Genomic DNA, 18,858 nt, shown 5'->3' on the forward strand with positions numbered 1-18,858 from the left:
AGGGAATGCAGAGTGTGGTTTGTAGGGAGGACTGCGAGAAAGGATGCCACCTTCTTTGAATGGTTTGAGGGAGAACAAGACTGAAAGGAATCATGAGACAATACTGAATTATGAGTAAGATGAAGATTTGGAGGAATTGGATATTGTTGGGACCCAGGTGATAGTGCAAGTGGCCACAGGGGCTGAGCGGCATAGGTGGGGAGAGAGCCGGGCACACACTGCAGCTCAGGATTACATCCCAGGGTGTTTATGAGTGTCCTATCTTTGCCAGGTCCTACCTGCGGGCGGTGAGAAGGTGAACACATGGGATGTTTGCAGATCCCAAAAGGGAGAAAAGGGGTGTTATTATTGTGCAATGGAGCATTCTCATCATGTGCACAATATGTACCCATGAGAGTGTTATTGGCGCCATGTGCTGCCTGAGACTGGCATGGCACCCCCTGCCGCTTCAAGCAGGCTCAACCATGGGATGCAGTGGCAGGTTGAGACTCCAGAAGGCCTTTAATGTGAGTGATTATAGCACATTGGGAAAGGTTTCTTGATGAATCTCGACTCGTTTTTAAAACATGGAATATAAAAATGAATGAGACAGCAGTATCATGAGAAATGTGCAGATATTCCCCATCATTCAGATTAGGCTGAGAGTTTCTGGATGTTTTATTTTCTGGTGCAGTGATACCAGGTGGCCAGAAATGATACATGTGCACATCATTTCATTCATTGTTAAAAGAAATACAAAAAATTGGGAGTAATTGTGCCGATTGGATTCACCTGGAAGAGTTTAGCACAGTGTTTTAGAACCTAGTATGAGCAAGTGACAAATGTTTAATGGGGGTATAAGTGTGGGGGTTAACATGAAGGTAACATAAAGTGAGGATGTGACCTGACTGGAAGGCGAATTCCACGCTCCCTGCCTTCAAAGAGGGTCAGACAGTACAGCTGACTCTCACGACCATCTTACTACTTAGATGTTCTGGCAGGTAACATAAGGTGCTGCGCTCGTGTACACCATCCATCTGGGATCAGCAGCACGAGGGGGCATATTTACAAGCAGGCGATAAAAAAGTATCGCCGTTTTTGCAGCCGTTTTCAGCCGAAAAGCGGCGATAATTTTATTGCCGAATTAGCAAGGCCACGCTAACGCGTGAAACCTTGCTTTAGCATCAGGTTTCCTAACGCCCAGCTTTGCATCTCTAATGAGATGCAAAGGGGCGTTTCTGACCTAACATGACAGGAGAAATGTCGCTAAGCGACATTTCTCCCATCATCAAGCCCCACGCTATGAAGCATAGCAGCAAGAAAAGTAGCGATAACCCCTGTTATCGCTACTTTCCTTACGCCTGCTTCAGGACTGACTTAGCCATGATATCCTATGGAAGGAGGATATCATGGCTAAGTTTGTGAGCCCCTATAATCAAGCTAACACCACATAGCAGAACATCTCCCCTGGAGAGACCTCTCCGCCTAACTAGTAATCGGGCACTAACTGGGCTATGATGGTGCAGACATCTAAACTAGTCTGTGCTATAAAGGACCACCTAGAACTTTCATTTCCATATATTGACCAACATGGAACCAGTGTTATCATAGCTCACTTTGTAAGTGTTTTAAAATGTGGGCGAGCCCATCCTTAAGATCCGTGGGGGGGGCCGCAGCCTCTTTATGAAGAAGGATCCTTGTGCTTCTAGGTGGACAATAATAATGAATGTGTGATTGTACAATGAAGCACACAACTCAACAATGGCACAACTTCTCAGTTTATTGAAAAGTGAAGGACTCAACGCCCTGGTCACTGGGCCACCAGCCGACAATCACGTGACCCTCCGGCGGACGAGAAAGAGAACTTGACTGAATTATAACCTGGCTGTGACGAGACAGTTTAATAACTGAAACATTAAATGACCTAGTAGTAAGAGAAGAGGGAGACAGTAAAGAACAATGAGTGTGAGCGAAAATGAGTTGAAACAGAAGAATGTGCTGACTGATTGGTCAGTGTATCGATGAGCTATTTCTTTCGGGCCTTGAGGTACATAATCCCTTTGTAATCTGCCACGTCCTGCAAACCATGCACTGTCCTGCGCAGCACCTCTGACTCCTCAATGACGTATCCTGCGTCAAGAACAGCTTTCTTCACAAAATCTTCCTCGAGGGCTAGATTTGGGAACTTGAAGCCCTCAACCACGTAATACGTTTGCCCCAGGCACGTTATGAGTATGAGACGCCCTCCACTTTTCAGCAGTGATGTGACATTGGTCAGGGCGCTGCGGAATTCCTTGGTGTCGGTCACTTGGCACTCCAAGCAATGCTTCAAGAAGAGGCAGTCCGCCGGCGGCAGGGTCGTCGGAGAGAAGGGGTTTCTTTTCATGACGTCATATTTAACAACTTTTGAGATTTTTCCTCGCATGCCATTTTGCATCTCCTCCCATGTTTCCCTAAAAAGAAAGATATATGTCCAGTGAGTACCTGGTATCATGTATTGGTGATATTTAATCATGTTTTTTTTCTCTAACTGCGCCTCCCTCTCGTTCTAAAGCCCAATCAGGCACTTACCTCAGGCCCCGCCCCCTTCCCTGTGCGAATGCCCAACCCGCATTCCAGCCCCTTTGTTGTCTTAGTTATACTTTGTTATAACTTATGTAAAATAACCAGAGCATGGTGAAAACATTGTGTTTTGCTGACTTTTTACTAGGACAGTTCAGTGTTTTGTTTATTTTTTACATTACCTCATGACTCATTCCAAAACTTCAATATAACATCTCTTTCACCTTTGTTATTTTTAATTTCAGGATTTTTTTTTTTAGCTCTGCATGCTTAAGAATCTAATCTAACTATAATATCACTTTAAACCTTGTTTTTTTCATTGAATTTCCGGGGTTATTTGATCATTTTTTTAATTGGTCCATTGTCTAATGTCCATCCTTGTAGCTCAACTGGTCTTTGCCTTCCTCCTGTATTTTTCCTGACCTGGTGTTGGCTGTTTTATGACTCTGGGCACCTTACCACTGCTGATCAGTGCTAAGGTGCATATGCTCTCCCTATGGTAGAATGTTGATGTTCATTGGATTCCATGTTTGGCTTATTTGCTTTACTATCAGCCCCTAGTAAAGTGCACCAGGAGTGCCATGGCATGTAAATACAAATGCTGCTGGTGGGTTTGCAGCACTGGTTGTGCCACCCACAGAAGCGGCCTGGTAAAATGTGTCTAGGGTCTGCCATTGCAGAACCTGCGTGCAGTCTGGTACTGGCGTGCTGACTGCGCAAGTGCACCTACTTGCCAGTCCCTAAACCTTCCCTTAACTACATATTAGTCACCCCTCTGGTAGGCCCAAGGGCAGGGTGCATTGTAGGCACAAGGTAGGACATGCCCTGATGTGTGTGGCATGTCCTAATAGTGAATTACAGCCATTTTCGTTTTTCACTATTGAAGGCTATCTGCTCTCCATAGGCCAGAATGGGCTGCTGGAATTACTACACGCTGTAATCCCAGTGGGCTCATAGAGCATGGTAGAAAGTCATGTTTAGTACGCCTGAACTCAGAATAATAAAATACTTCTTTTAGTAAAGTTTATTTTAATATCCTGTGTTTGTAAATACTACTTTTAGAAAGTTAGTATTTACTTGCCTAACCATGTCAGTCCCCCTCTGCTGTGTGTGTGTGTGCTGTCTAGTTTCAGTGAGGAGCAGGGCTGGGGAATTCCAGGAGACAGGCTGGCTGCCAGGTGGTGTGTAGAGAGATTACACCAGGATGGGTGGGAGGAGTACACCTTGACTCTTGAATAGACCTGTGCTCTGCCACCACAATGCCGGCTCCACCCCCTGTGGAGCGGCTGATGTCTCTGCCCTGCTGCTGAAAGGAAAGAGCAGAGTCACCACAACAAAGTGCTCCAGAACTGGACTGAGCCAGGCCCAGGCCCCCTGGCGACAAAGAACAAAAGAATTGTGCTATAAAAGAAGGAGCCCTGCTCCTAAGAAATCAGATCCTGTTTGCGCCAAGAAGAAACACTGCCTGAAGAGAAGGACCTGGGAAAGCTGCATGGAGGACTACTTTCTCAGACCTGTGAGACTGGCCTGTGGTGGGTGCCTTGCTGCAAGAAGGAGAGGAGGAAAAGACTTGAGAAGAAAAGACTTTTGAATCAACTTGTGCTTTGAACAATCTCCAAGGGCTTGCTGGTGAACTTGTCCCCTGATCTGCGCCCCAGGAACAGTGGGCGCTACCTTTCCCCAAGAAGAGGAGAAGCTGCTGGAGGCGATTCTGTGACGCTGACCCCTGAGGACCTGTGTGCCCCTCATCTGAGCACCGCAACATCTGCCACCGGGGCTACTGCGAGCACCGCAAAGACCTGTCTACCTGGTCCAAGCACCGCAAGCATCTGCCCCCCGAGCTGTAGCTCGCACCGCAAAGAAGAGACTGGTTAGGCTCTGAGCTCCGAGCCTCTGCGACCCCCCCTGGCCGTGGAAGCCCCTGCAAGGACCTACAACGCACTGTGTGTCCTCCCCGTGAAGCCGGCAGCGCGACGCGCTGAAGAAATTGCCCCCGAGCTGCCCCTCCTGCTTCTGACCTCTGGTGCGTGTCCGGAAGCCTAGACGTGCCCCACGAAGCATCGCCATCCTCTGACCTCCAGAGACAGCACCGCGACATGGGACACCCCTCACCGACTTCTGGAGCCGCCAGGACCTTTGACCAACAAGAATTTGAAGGTACTGTGTGCAGCGCGCGTTTGTACGACCCGTCCGTTGATTGGTTTAGGCCGTACTGACGCTTGAGACCCGCTACGCTGCTCACGCGTAAAGCGGGCGCTTTGGCAACCTTGGGAGCGACTGTACGAAGCGGTCCGGAAAGGTACGAATCGTCCCCCATTGAAAGTACAGTGCGTTGCTCACACGAGAAGCGTGAGGTTTGGGAAGAGGCGTACCGAACGTGTACGACACGTACCTACGAGGGTACGGTCTGTACGGTTCACGTCCCGAGTACGCGTGCTCACGCGGGAAGCGTGAGAAACGGCAAGAGACGTCCAACACTTAGTACGAAGCGTACCGAAGGCGCTACGAAGCGCACAGAACCCCAAAAAAGCTTATGTTGAATAGAAAAGTGCCATTTTAAGAACTGTGGACTGCCTAAAAGCAATACAAGTAACTGGAACCTTATTTAAGTGAAAGAACTGTATTTTGACATCCTGCTTGAAGAAATCTTTTATATAAAGAACTTTATTTTGATATAAATACAGCCTTGTTTCTTTGTGTGGTGGGGTGGTGATTATTGTGTGAGATATCTTGAATGCTTAACCTAATGCCCTCTGGAAATCTAGCCTGACTGCTCGCGCCACGTTACCTAGAGGGTGAGCAGGGGTTATTTTTAAAGAGGTAATCCTACGCCCTGACTTAGAGGAAAGGGTCCCTGCTTGTCGCAAGTGCATACCTGCGCCAACCAGAGACCCTGGTTTCTAACAGTCTTTCTTTGACTTTCAGCTCATTTATTCAACGACGCCTTTTCAAGTTAGCAGAACAGGCCCTGGTGTGCACAGTGAGAGCTGCTTTACCAGTCTTCCCTGCAATGATTTGCAGAACCACGAAAAGTTCAAAATATCATTGAAGTCAATGGAAAGGAGTTTAGTACTTACACAAATCCACACTTCCAACTCACTGTGTCTTCCCAATGTCGCTGTCTTAGCAATGGCACCAACAAGGTTGTAAACACGCATTTGCAATGCAAATAGGTCTCGCATTTGTTATTAATGTTTTAAAAACCAAAACATAAATGAAAGGCATTGCCATTTACAATGTCAATAGCTCAAAGTCGCGTAATTGCGAGACCTATTGCATTGCAAATGCTTGTTTCCTTTCCTACTCCAACGCTTTGCTGTTTGTGCAGTGATCTACGGATGGTTGCCTTACACATGTGTACAGGCATGTGTTGCAGCCACTGTGTACCTGTGCGATTACCCATAGTCTGACATGTACTAACAGGGCTTTTGATTATTGCAGATAAGGGGCCTCCATCGCGTTGAGTTAATCTCTCCCTTTGGAGACCTAATACAGCTGGGTTTGCAGAGACCGAACAGGTTTTTTTTTGTTTTACTTAATTGAGTTTTCTTAAATGTTAAACAGTTCCATTAGCGGAGTGGTACGTGGTGTTACAAATATAGCTCACAAACATGTCTAGCAGGTAGTCCCATATTAACATTTGTATATGGTCTGGTTAAGTATAGGGTAACATGGTGTTCATTACGCTTGCACTGTGATAGAGAATGTAAAGAGATCAGAAAGGAGATCAGAAAGATAGTGAAAGAAGAAAGTGAATGGAGGGACAGTAAGGGAAGGGAAGAACATAGCAAGGAGTAGTCACTTTGGATAGCCTTGCTTACTGTTGTAGTTAGTATTGTGTCAGTTTATGGATCTGCTGTAGAATGATGAGCATTGGTGAAAGGGGTTTGACCAAGCCGCATTGTTTGTGTGATGTTTATGGGGGCTTGTGGGGATGACATGTAATCGACACCTCCCTGTGTTCTGCCAGCCAAGATATTCCCCGTGTAGGGCATCAGGCTATACCAGCCCTCCTATACGTGGATGGCGCAACAGTGCACGCACGCACAGCAGGAGGGCTCCAGAGGCTTTTGGATTCTTTTGGGGCCTTTATGGGATCCTTGGGCCTAATGGTTAACAGAGCCAAATCGCATATGATGATCATGGGCCAGAGAAGAAAGAGGCCTAAAACATTCTATGGTGAAGGTGCAGACCTGTCCAGAGTGACCTCTTTTACTTGTCCGGGGGGTATTGTTGGACAACAGAGGTTTCGGGGTACCTCAACAGAAAGCAAAAAACCATTCCAAGGAAGGATCAATAGCTACTGTTCATGGTCTTGCACAGCAACTTGTGGCCAAGCCAATCGAAGCCATGCTTAATATCTACAGATCCAAATGTATTGCCATTGCAAAGTATGGGTCTGCAATCTGGGGTTACAAGACAGTAGAGGGTTGACAAATAATCGAAAATAGGTTTCTAAGGGTCCTGCTGTCAGTCCCTTAATCTTCCTCTACGTGCATTGTACATTAAGAATTAGGCACTGGCTTTGTTTCGGACTTGATAGGTCGGGCGCTAGTGGTATGTTGGCTAATGATCTGGATTAAGCCAGAATTAGTATTGAATTGAGAGATTGCCCGGGAATGTTTTTCTATGGAGAGAGTAAGCTATATTTTGTGGGTACGATATGTGAAAACAAATGTAAGTAATCTAGGATTAAAAAAACACTTTTTAAACATGATGTTTTAAGAGATAGAGGAGAGTGAGATAGCGAAAACCACAGTGAGAGCATACCTCTTGCTAAAGACCTCACCATTAGTTGAACAGTATCTGAAAATGATCACTAAGCCTTACCCCCGCTTCCTTTTAATCAGATTTTGATTTAACCTTATGCATTGTCTCTTAGCAGAACCGCAGGGTTGGAGAAGGGTGAAGGACTTACGGCCATGCACATGTGATAATTTCTCTTCTCAGGACACCATGCACTTTATAATGTTTTGTGATCCCTTTAGCGATATGCGTAGAAAGTTTCTAATACATATTTTGAAGGGAAAAGGCTTTACTCAGGTCAGACCTGTGCTAGCATATTTGCAGATGCTGTATGACCCCTGGGAGACTTAATGGCCGCAGCTAGTTTCTGCCTGACTAAATGAATTAGTTTTAATGTCTGTATTCCCTTCCGAGACGTTTCACTGGACAATATGTAATCTGGATCGTTCACCTTCTCCTGAGATCTTATCGAGGATTATTATTTTTTATTCAGCCTTTTCTATCCTTTTCTTATTTAGCGGTAGCCTGTTTTATCTGTTTTATTTATGCTTTTGGCGATTAAATGTTTTATAGTACCCAAGTTTATTTATAACATTTTTAATCTTATTGTTGTGGTTTATGTTGTACGCTGTGTACTTTTATGTTTTTTATAAACCAACTAGAGTGGTTTTGACTAACTGACATATAATCATCTAGCTTCCTCCAAAGGTAAGAATTTGAAGGAGTCTTTAGGTAGAGAACGGTGCTGAGGGAATTGCTGGTACTTCTGGTGAATTGTGGCGAAGGCCGCCAGTGTGTGCTGATAATTCATGAGATTCTTTCCATTTTGATAGAATGAATCAGAAATGGTGTGAAATAGCCCCTTTCTCTTGTAAATGGGTTACCAGTCTCAAAATTATGGGTGTGAGCAACAAGTTAAAGTTTTAAAAGCTGCATGTCTGCTGTATTTCAGATTATGTAGAATAGGTGATGTGTCCATTTCTTGATGGGGGTTGAGTTTAGATATTAGGACTTTGATCTGTAAACAATTGTAAAAGTCCAGGTCAGATTTAATGGTTGAGAATCAAAGGGATCAGAAGGAGGGCTAAGGCCCTTTCTCACTGATGTTCATTTTTCTGCAGTCATTAAAAGAGATTTTTTTCCCTTCAATCTTGCATTTGATAATATGCCAAAGGTAAGCAAATGACGTTTGTTCTCTAGTTTACAGATAACATGGGCTGTGCTTAAAAGTATTGCAGTGGAGCAATCAGTAATTACAATATTTGAATAATCTTGGAGATAAGGGTGGGGAAGAGATGTTGGACCAATACATGCCTTGTCTATTTGGTATCTGTGATCATCTGGTAAGTCAAGGCCATCAAGGTGTTTTGGTAGTCTGACTTTCTTAACTGCTTTCCTCAATGTTTGGAGGACAATAAGAATTGTTTTATAATGATATCCAGCCTTTTAAAGAAATCATCAATAGAAGAGTAGGAGACATGCTCATTAGGGACGTGATCAACAGAGGATCATTGTTTTTATGGTTTCTATGTGACCCCACCATGTGATGGGCTTGGGTTACCAGTTGTCTAATCAATCTTGAAAGTGTAGGACTGTTTTATTTTCATTTGTTTGCTTATGTTTGAATCCTGTATTGCTAGATGTCGAGGTAATGCAATGGTAACTAGGTCGTAGAATTCCCGTCTTGTCTTAATTGAGGTTATATACACAAACCTGTGCATATCCTTGTATTGTGTCAAGGATAGCTGGTATGGCCAATGTGGCTTGTTCTGGAAGTATCAGTACATCTTCTCCATATGCTGTCAGTTTTTGAGGGCCCACTGAAAACATTATACCTGGAATATTGATGTTCGTTCTTAAGCTAGTGAGGAGGGTTCTAAAGTCAATAAAAAGAGTGAGAGGGGGAGAGGGCAGCCCTACTTGGTGCCTTCTTGAAGGTTAGAGCTGCCTGTTAAGTTACCATTGATATTTATTTTGGCTGTAGGATGGTCAAATAGAGATAAAATAATTTTGTTAAGTTGTGCCCTAAGTTGAAATCATCTAAAGTGGTTTGTACAAAAACTCCAGGAGACTTTTCTGATCACTCTTCAGCGTCTAGTGCTGTGAGATTAGAAGGGTTTCCCAGGGTACTTGCTTTTTCAATAGGATGACTGAAGAGACTTATGTCTGCAATGAATCTGCCTTAAAACAGCCTGTTTCTGAAGGCTGTATAATCAATCTAAGAACTGGTTCCAGTCTAAGAGCTATTTTTACAATAATGTTGCAGTCAGTATTTAGAAGAGATATCAGATAATAGCTTGTCAGTAATTTGTGATCTTTGCCTTACTTTGGGATAAGTATCGTAGTTGCATCTGGCGGTGTACCGATGACAGCGCCAGTGTGAGTGACCAAGAAGAATTTTAAGAGGATGCAACAAAGATGGCCCACCAGTGCATTAAATGTAGAAGGGAAGCCGCCAGGTCCTGAGCTCTCCGTGGGTTTAATGAAAAGGTGAATTTAACAATCTCTTGAAGGGATATTAGCTTGTTTAAAATTTCTCTTTAGTGATCATCAAGTTGAGGGATACATATTATATATGTTGCATGATTGCTTCTGGAGCAGAGATTGAAATTCAATTTGCAGAAAGATCAATGAATATCTGAATCTTCGGAGGACAGCTATATTGTGGCCACAGAAATGAAGGCCTTTGTTTTTCTTGGATGAGAAGGTAGGCTCTGTTACTTAATATTTTGTTAAAGTTGCATTTAAGTTTTACTAGAGTGTCATGTATCTTTTCAGAGGGCTTACAATGCTATTCTTTTCAGTATTATTTAGGTTGTCCTCTTTGTTTTTGTGGCTATAATCTGGGTCGCCGTTCAGAAAATTGTAGCTTTTAGGGTATCCCACATAATGTGTGGTTTATAACTGGAGTCGGAATGGTTAGACAGGTGTGCCATACTCTCTTGTTTAATTATTTCTATCAGTTTGGGGTCTTGTGAAAGGATATTGTTCATGCTCCAGGTTTTGGATGGGGGCAGATTGCGAGGTTGAGTATGAGATATTTATGCAGGCCTGATCGGATATCAATATCAGTTCAGTAGTAGGGTTAGAGGTGTTGCCTACGATCTCCTCAACTACTAGTAAGTAGCCTATTCTTGAGAATGAGTTATGAGTAACCCTGGGCGTAGTTCGCGTAGTCACGCTACGCTTTGCGAAGTGCACTTTGCACTACGTCGCGCTACGCGTAGCTACGCGAACTGCGTAGTGCGGTAGGGAAATGCTGGTCGCAATGATTGCACAGTGCTGGATGCTTGTCCGCACTGTGCAATCATTGCTAACGGCATCATGCGCAGTGCAAGCGGTCGTATTCTGCCGCTCGAGTAGATTTGTACTCAAGCAGCAGCTTTCTCAACACGGACTGGTAGTTTCTCATTGTGAGCGGTCGCGAGCATACGGGACCACTCACAATGAGAAACCTGACCTTCCCGCGTTGAGAATCTCGCCGGGAGGTTTATTTTTCACGCTCGCGATCGGCAACTTGATGCTGCCGATCGCGAACGAGGAAAATGTCTCGTCGGGATGTTGATTTTCCTTGCTCTCGGTCACCAACTTGACGTTGAGGACAACAAGCGAGCAAAAAATGCCTGCTACGCTACTCGTTTTTGCACCGTGCTACGTGCGATTTGCATAGCGCGTAGTTGCGCTCGCTACGCACACTCTGCGAGCGTAGCGTAGTTTTCCACCCAGGGTTAGTTATGAGGGTAGAAGAAGAATGTACAGTCTTCTCCAGTAGGATTAGTTAGGCGGCATAAATCCTTAAGTCAACATGTGTTTAAAAGGTTTGGTACTTGTTTATGTGACCCATTATTTCTGAATTTACATTTGGACATTCTATCAGTAGTCCCATTCCAAAGGAGATTACATTCCCCTCTCACATTAGCTTGGATGTATGGGAAATCATACATAGCTTTTTGCTTATTTGTAACCAAACTTAGGGTTGTCAGATGGAGGAGCGTGTATATTCATCATGCAAATCTCAGTGTCATTCTTGTGTAGTCTAGAAGGCAGCCATTCCCCATTATCATTCCATTCTATGGATATGATTTGGAGGTTTGAGTATTTGGATATGAGTGTTGCTAGCCCATTCCTTTTCATGATAGATGGAGCACAAGCAACTTCATTGACCCAACCTCTCTGTAATAAGATAGACTTCTCAATAAGATTGTTTCCCTCATTCCTATGTTCTTTTCTTGAAGCTGCACAATAGTTCCTTTCAGTTTGTGGCAGTAGTCTGGGGTTTGAGGTACATCTTTCACCTATATAAACTCCTGTAGGGTCAATAGAGGTCACACCTGCAATCCCTGGCTTGTCCCGCTCAACCCTAGAACCACCTTTGCAAACTCTAGCTTTTAAGTCCCTGCACCACAGGGGCAGTTCCTTGGTTTCTGCTAATCTTTTATTACACTAAGCATGAATAATAGTAGTTGAAATAGGACCTTCATGGGCACCTGAGCTCAGTCAATCACAAGGCTGCTTTTAATGTATATAGTGTGGGTGCAGGTGAAATAACAACGCTAATACCAATCGGCATTGGTTTGTTCATTCTCAAATAGGTTTAGCTTTGGGTTAGCAGTACAAAAGTAACACTAACATGACGTTGGACCTTTGTGAATCTTGGCCTCAGTGCACTAAAGCAGGAAGACAGCATGAAGGCTTTATATCTCAGTGGATGTGGTACATTCTTACTCTCTTCCTGTCATGCAACGCAGCACAAGAGAGTCTTTTCTATGTTGCATTGCATGACTTTTTCTAAAATCTTACCATGAATTGTGTAGCTTTTCAAGAGTTCTAATACACACGTTTTTAAATGGCAGAAATGTTGAAAGTGCATGAGTCTGTCCAAACCATTACACGTGTAGGCATTTATTGGGCCTACAAGTGTACATACCTGTTGCCTTGAAGCTCACAAGTCAACTTGGCAGCATGGCTGCAGTCAATTGCCCCAGGAGCATTTTTCCACCATTTCTCCACCTCTGCAATGCCTTTATCAGTCGAGCCACCAATAATGATCTCTTTGAAATAGTCACAGGCTGGAAGAAGGTATGGGAAGTAAGGACCAATGGACATCTGGACCAGAGTTTCTCCTTTCACATCACCTTGTTGGAAAACAGTTCATAAATAGAAATATTATTAAAATCATTAGAAATGCCCTAGGGCACTCATATTCAATTACTTTTTAAATTATACATTAGAGTAAGTTAATTCAGTGCCTCCATACTTTTAGCAAGTGAGATAATCTACAATTTGTGAAAAGAGCTGGATTAAAATAACCCCCAAAATGCAGGAGAGCTTGAGTTGGACAGCAATATGGAAATGGCAACAACATTTTTTCGTGATTATTATAGTGTTTTTCCTTATAATTGGTCAGCACGAGAGAGCAGCGAGGCCAGCGTTCATCTACAGCCCGGATTGTTTTGCCAATCAGCCTGGGAAGGCTTCCCTTATTGAACCCAGCCATATCTACTTAGGAGAGTGCTTTGAGGCATGCACCATTTTAGTATAAGAGCCATTGCACGGTGCTACTGGGGGCTGATTAGGGAGGGAAGAGGACCTTGAGGTAGAGATGCTGGCTGGTAAGGTGAGTGTTCTGTGCTGCTGTGTTGCCGCTGTGTGAGGGACTCATGGTCACAGATTGCTCTTGGAGAGGAGAAGGGCCTCCTTAAAGTTACTTGTGCTATTAAAGTGCCTGCTACCTCCTGCAGCATGGTACATGCACAGGCTGTACCCAGGCCAAGCATGTGCCCTTCCAGTGCCAGGAAGCGGCAGGGTCGGTGGCTGGGTGTCATCAAGCTCCTTCTAGATCGTCATCCTCACCATCTTCATGCCCAGGTACCACTATCATTCCTAGTTTTGGCCATGACTGTACTTTTCTTTTAAACTTGTACCAGGATATGACTTTGTTTTCTGTGTTCTTCTTGGCCTTGGAACCAGGTGTAAGCTTAGTGGGGTTTTCCTTGGGAGATTCTTTGATGAGCTGCACAAGACTTGGGGGACTAATTCATTTCATAACCTCACTTTTAATTATAGCTAGGGATCCCTTTGTCAGGCTTTTAAGCCCATTTCACTGTGGCTGCACCTCTTGTGGGGGGTGGGGGGGGCAAGTTCCTGCCATATATTGCTACTTAGTATGTTAGTCTTCCTGGTTTGGCATGTTGTCCTGTGCATATATCATTTTATACCCTCAGCAGAGCATGGGGAACAGACTGGAGGCCCCTTAAAGCCAAGATCCCCACAAATGGTCCCACCTATCACCAGCATTGATGGCTTACTGGCATGGGTGGCGGAGATGGTCCCCCTTCTTCTCTTTCATGTGTCCCCCTGGTTATTCCACTGTGCATCACTAATCTCATAACTCAAATGAGGGCAGTCCATTCGAGGGAAACCAGGACACAACTCTAGTACCAATAACCACACCTTTGAGGTAGGCGCGTCCATTGACCTCACCTATGATCCCACCCAGCCGAGCTTAAGCCCTAAGAACAAGCGCAGGAAACAGGTGGCAGCCCCCAAACAGGGGTCCAGTCACTTATGTGTGAGCCTGCAGACAGAGACAATGCAACGCTCATCCAACCCAGGGGCTATTTGTTTGATGCTTACTCAGAAGCATTAAGCAATGTTTTCAATGATCTGTTAAATGCCAAAATGGAACCCATCTTCTCAAGGCTAACACCGATTGAATCTAAACTGTTACAGATTCCGGACTGTTCGAGATATCGCTCACCAGGACCTTCTGCTCTATTGTGTGGTGCATTGAATAAGGCCTTTCCTGCTCAGACATTACGTTTGCAATAAAATATGGTTAGGCCAGAACTTTCTCAGCCTTGTAGGGTGATATACAATGTCCTCTTGGATACCTCTGTCCCATTAGGCCCATCAGTCTCTACCTCAGGATCGGGTTCACCATCAGTCTTTCTGCCTGTGCCTCCCAAGTCAGGGGTGGCAATCAACTTATCACCTGCAGATAACCTGCATGTAGCAGTCTTGTGGAATGTTCCCTCCTTGATGTCGACAACAGAATCCTTTAAGAAACTGAAAATCAAAGTGGTGAATTGGTTGGACTTGCACTCTAGTTTCAGCTATCAGATATATGGTTTTATCAATATGGTTCGAAGGGTGAACTGGCTGGGGTCTGATTTTAAGAGGTGGGCCGGGGATTGCTGTTTTGTGATAAACGTTAGTAGACCCAACATAGCCCCACATGTTTTAACGTGTGTATGTTGCTATGAACATATTAAGAAACTATGTTCTTTCATGGTTTTAAACTTAACCGAATAAAGATTTACTTCAACTAGTAAGGCGTGTTTAATATTTTTTAGCTGTTAGAATTGATGTAAGGACTTAATAAAGTTGCTAAGACACTTGCTTTGCATCTTGGCTATTTGAAAAACTGAAAATTCAAACAAAAAAATATGTCTGCATGATTGTGTAGACACTAGGAATGGGCGGTAAATTGTGTTCTGCTCGCAAAATTTGCGGAATTTGGGTAATTTCGTGTTCCGTGGAGAGCGCGGAATTTCCAAAAATTTCGCGATCCGCGGCTTCATGGAATTTTTTGCTTGTTCGCGCTTTCAAAATGAGATATTTCTCCCCGAGCACACGAACAGCTGTCGCGAACAGGAAAAAAGCATCGCGAACGGGCGGAACAAGCAAATGTGCAAGTTTACTATGTTTGTGTTATTCACAAAATGCGACTTTCACTTTACTAATAACAAGTTTATGACTGCGGAGACTCCACACATAACAACGCAGACTGGTGTTATGGGTTTATGTGTGGAGTTCTCCGCCCCAACTGCGGAGTCTTCATAGTTGTACATTTATTTTTAGTGAAAAAGTCTTTTTGGACTGGTACCTTTCACTAATGGTCCAGGGAAAGTGGAGCTCTATCATTCAGTGAGGGTGACTAAATATGGGTAGTAAAGGTGTCAAACTTGTCCTGTACATAAGTAATTCGTACGAGGCTCTCTTATGCTATACTATACTCATAGGGGGCAGATTTACAAACCCCGTGAGCCACTTTTGCTCCGCCATTGCTTCACTTTTGTGACGCAGCGGCAGCGCAAATCTAGCGCCATGCTGCAACAGATTTACAATGTGACGCATCAAGTTGTAAAGCGCTGCGCCAGATTAAACCCGCGTCAGGTTTAATGTATGCAGGGTGGGCGTTACGTCGGAAAAAGCCTCGGAAAAGTGATGCTGTGAAATCTACAAGATTTCACTCAGTCACTTTTCCGACACTGGTGCGTTAAATCCTTACGCCTGCTTCGAGCACGCGTAAGGTGTGATGCACCTTGTTAGGGATAGGGCGGGTTGGAACAGTGCTGGAGTTGCATCAACCTTACGCCGGCAGATGCATCATGCATCTACTTGTCCTTGTGCCACGATGCACTGCATTGTAAATGCTGATCTGCAGAGATGCGCCAGGTAGCGTAAATCTGCCCCATAGTGTGTTGGTTTATCGAGAGTGCTTCGATGGTGCAGGGCACATGTCTTTGCCACTGTGAGGCGTGTGGCCTGAAGACATCTCATATGGTTCATCAGTGACAGGAGTATCATGGCCGAAAGGTCCTTTTAGGGTAATGGGGTCTTCAGGGCCTCACTGAGGGCATCTCCAGCAGCTCTTGTGATGCAGCAGTCCTTCCTGCTTCATTTTTAGGGGTAACAGAACCACTCTTGGAAAGTCTCGAAGAGGAAGAATTTCCTCATAGATTCCTGGACACCTCATCAAGGTTTTCAGTCATTTCGGACAGGTCTGCCATGGAATATTTAGTGTTAGGCAGCTTTTTCCAAGAGGCTTGTGTCTGGCACAGGAGGGGATGAAAGTGAAGGTGTCACACTGCGAGGTCACAGGAGGGGATGAAAGTGAAGGTGTCACACTACGAGGTCACAGGAGGGGATGAAAGTGAAGGTGTCACACTACGAGGTCACAGGAGGGGATGAATGTGAAGGTGTCACACTGCGAGGTCACAGGAGGGGATGAATGTGAAGGTGTCACACTGCGAGGTCACAGGAGGGGATGAATGTGAAGGTGTCACACTGCGAGGTCACAGGAGGAGATGAAAGTGAAGGTGTCACACTGCGAGGTCATAGAGGCCTGAGACAACCCCCATGAACCGGTCCCATAATATGAGGTTTTGTAATATCAGGTTATTGTTCAATCATCCAGTGTGATGGGCCGAAGCAGCGAAATAGAGAGACATAAGCCATTTTCAATGGCAGTTACTGCCAGGAAAAAACACAACGGTAAGGGGCACTGAAAGGTGCTTAATGCATCCCATCACAGTGGGAGCAAACTCCATAGGTGTGGAGCATTATTCGTTTTTTATGTGCACAGCAAAAATCCAGCTTTTGAATTTACTTTTAAAAATTAAGAAAAAATTGTAATTTTGCTGTACGGTGCCGCTTTTACTTACCGAGCCATACGGTGAAGCTAGAATACACTCGCACAAACCCCCTTGACTGTGATTCCTGTCACTGCTTGAAATGTTCACCAGCCTGAGGGATATTTGCCCATCATGACCTTCATAATGGTGACTGAGTAATTTACTCAATGTTATGTTATGTTATTTGCACTTATAGAGCGCACGGTTACCCTAGGGTGTCCTGGCAGTCATCCTGGTGAAGCACTGTGCCACCGCCACCTTAGACATCAGAGCCCAAGTCACTGTTCTCATTTCACAAACGTGGCTGAGGCCTTTGCAGGACTTCCATAGACTGCTAGAGCTAAGTATCGGAGTCAGCGCTGCAAGGATCGCAGAAGCACCTTCAAGTCGGGTTTGACGCTGGAGGTGGATGTCTTGCCCTGGATGTAATGAGATGCAAAGTGGGCGTTTCCTTCAAACACAACACGGGAATCATGGCTAACAGCACTTCTCCCTCTCAACAAGCTGGCCCAGGACACCAATACCGACGCTAAAATCCGCGCTAACTGCAGATATCGCCAAAAGCTAACGTCTGCAAAAAAGCAGACTTAGCTATACATATGATGGGAGGTGGATTCTGTGGCTGAATCCACATCTCCCTATTTGCAAGGAATACCGTATGGCTTTCGTTGTTGCGCTGGATTTCCAGCGATGTTCGCGGATTTCGCCGCTATCGCCGGATTTAATATCGCCGTGGAGATATGTGTTGTAAATAACACGATATCTCGGCGATCGAAACCGGCGGTAGCCGGCGTTAAGCAAATCCGTGCTAAGGCCACTCAGCGATATTTAACGCTGTTCTTTGGTGATATGCCCCTTGGTTTGCTTGTTTCTGTGGACTTAGATGTGATTATAGGTGATCTCTCCTCATGAGGAGTACAGAGCTTTATTTATTGTTTAAGGGATTCTTCGCCATATTCATGAACTAAAGTCAGAAAGAGGAAACTGATGAAACTCGCGCTGTCACCTTCATTTTCCCGCTTTTTATTACATACACATCATACTCATCTCACAACTGCTTTTTCTGATGACAAGATGAAGTGACAAGTAATTAATATACATACATACATACATACATACATACATACATACATACATACATACATACATACATACATACATAAATCCATAAATACATCTTTTTTATCAGGAAACCAGAATTGGAAAAATCTGTGATTTCCAAATTAAATCTATTTTCAGCAGCACGTTGAAGGTGTCAATGAATACCAGCATGGTATCTGAAGAGAAGGGCGTCTCTAGTCCCCAAGTACGCGCTTACATTGAACCTAAAACACACATGAGGGTGTGCCGGACTGGAAGGGCCACTTACCCGAGCAGAAGGTTTTGTGCAGTCGAGTGAATATCCACTTCACAGAATCTTCCTTGAAGCCAGACTTCTCTCCTGCGTATGTGTCGAGCAGCGCCCGGGGGTCCAGGCGCTGGTCATGGAGCGCTTTCAGGGCGGAACAAGACGCCATGCCTGATGATGCAGAATGACAAGCTGTACTTCTATGGCCTGGGCACTGACATTTATACTAAATAATTTAAATTGTAGATTAGCAAAGAACAGACATAAATCAGTTTATTAGTCACATGCCCCAAGGTTCACAGATAATTCATTCCAGACTTGTTGACAGGTAGCAGCTGACTGAAGCTTGTAAGTCGCTCATCTTGTTCGCAAACATAATTATTCGAATCATAACACAGACAGAACAAGACAAACAGAAAAAAAAACTCTATAAACTTAGAGGGAACCGGTAAAGCAGTGACGTTTCACGGTCCTGCTGCTACAGTATTGTTATTTTTGTTACTTTTTTTATCTTCATTGAATAATGAAAATAGGGCAGAATTCAATTAGTGACATAAGTAAGTCCCCAAACTTTGCCTGTAAGAATGCACCCCCTTCTGAATCCCACATGTCCAGTCCCAAGCTTTGGTATATGAAATAGTTCCATTGTAGCACTTTCCATAGATACAGGGTGGGGGCCGGGGACAAGTGAAATGGGGCAGGAAAAAGATTGAAAAATGCTAATTTATCACATGCTAAAATAATACACTCACACCCACCGTCCATCCCAAGATGGCCATACTTTATCTCCTCAACATTGCATTG

At 44.4% G+C, this 18,858-nt stretch overlaps 1 protein-coding gene across 1 annotated transcript; it reads right to left on the reverse strand.

The window, feature by feature from the left end:
• Window positions 1-1,741: 1,741 nt before the first annotated feature.
• Window positions 1,742-18,244, reverse strand: LOC146829848 (indolethylamine N-methyltransferase-like). The gene is made up of 3 exons (XM_085608518.1): window positions 18,076-18,244; window positions 12,215-12,422; window positions 1,742-2,432 (listed from the first exon to the last, which is right to left on the reverse strand). Exons 1-3 carry the CDS (start codon window positions 18,221-18,223, stop codon window positions 2,006-2,008), a joined length of 783 nt encoding a protein of 260 aa, XP_085464644.1. The 5' UTR covers window positions 18,224-18,244; the 3' UTR covers window positions 1,742-2,005.
• Between the last annotated feature and the right edge of the window lie 614 nt (window positions 18,245-18,858).

This window comes from Triturus cristatus, chromosome 5_2 (assembly GCF_964204655.1).
Source record: "Triturus cristatus chromosome 5_2, aTriCri1.1, whole genome shotgun sequence".
NCBI lineage: Eukaryota > Metazoa > Chordata > Amphibia > Caudata > Salamandridae > Triturus > Triturus cristatus.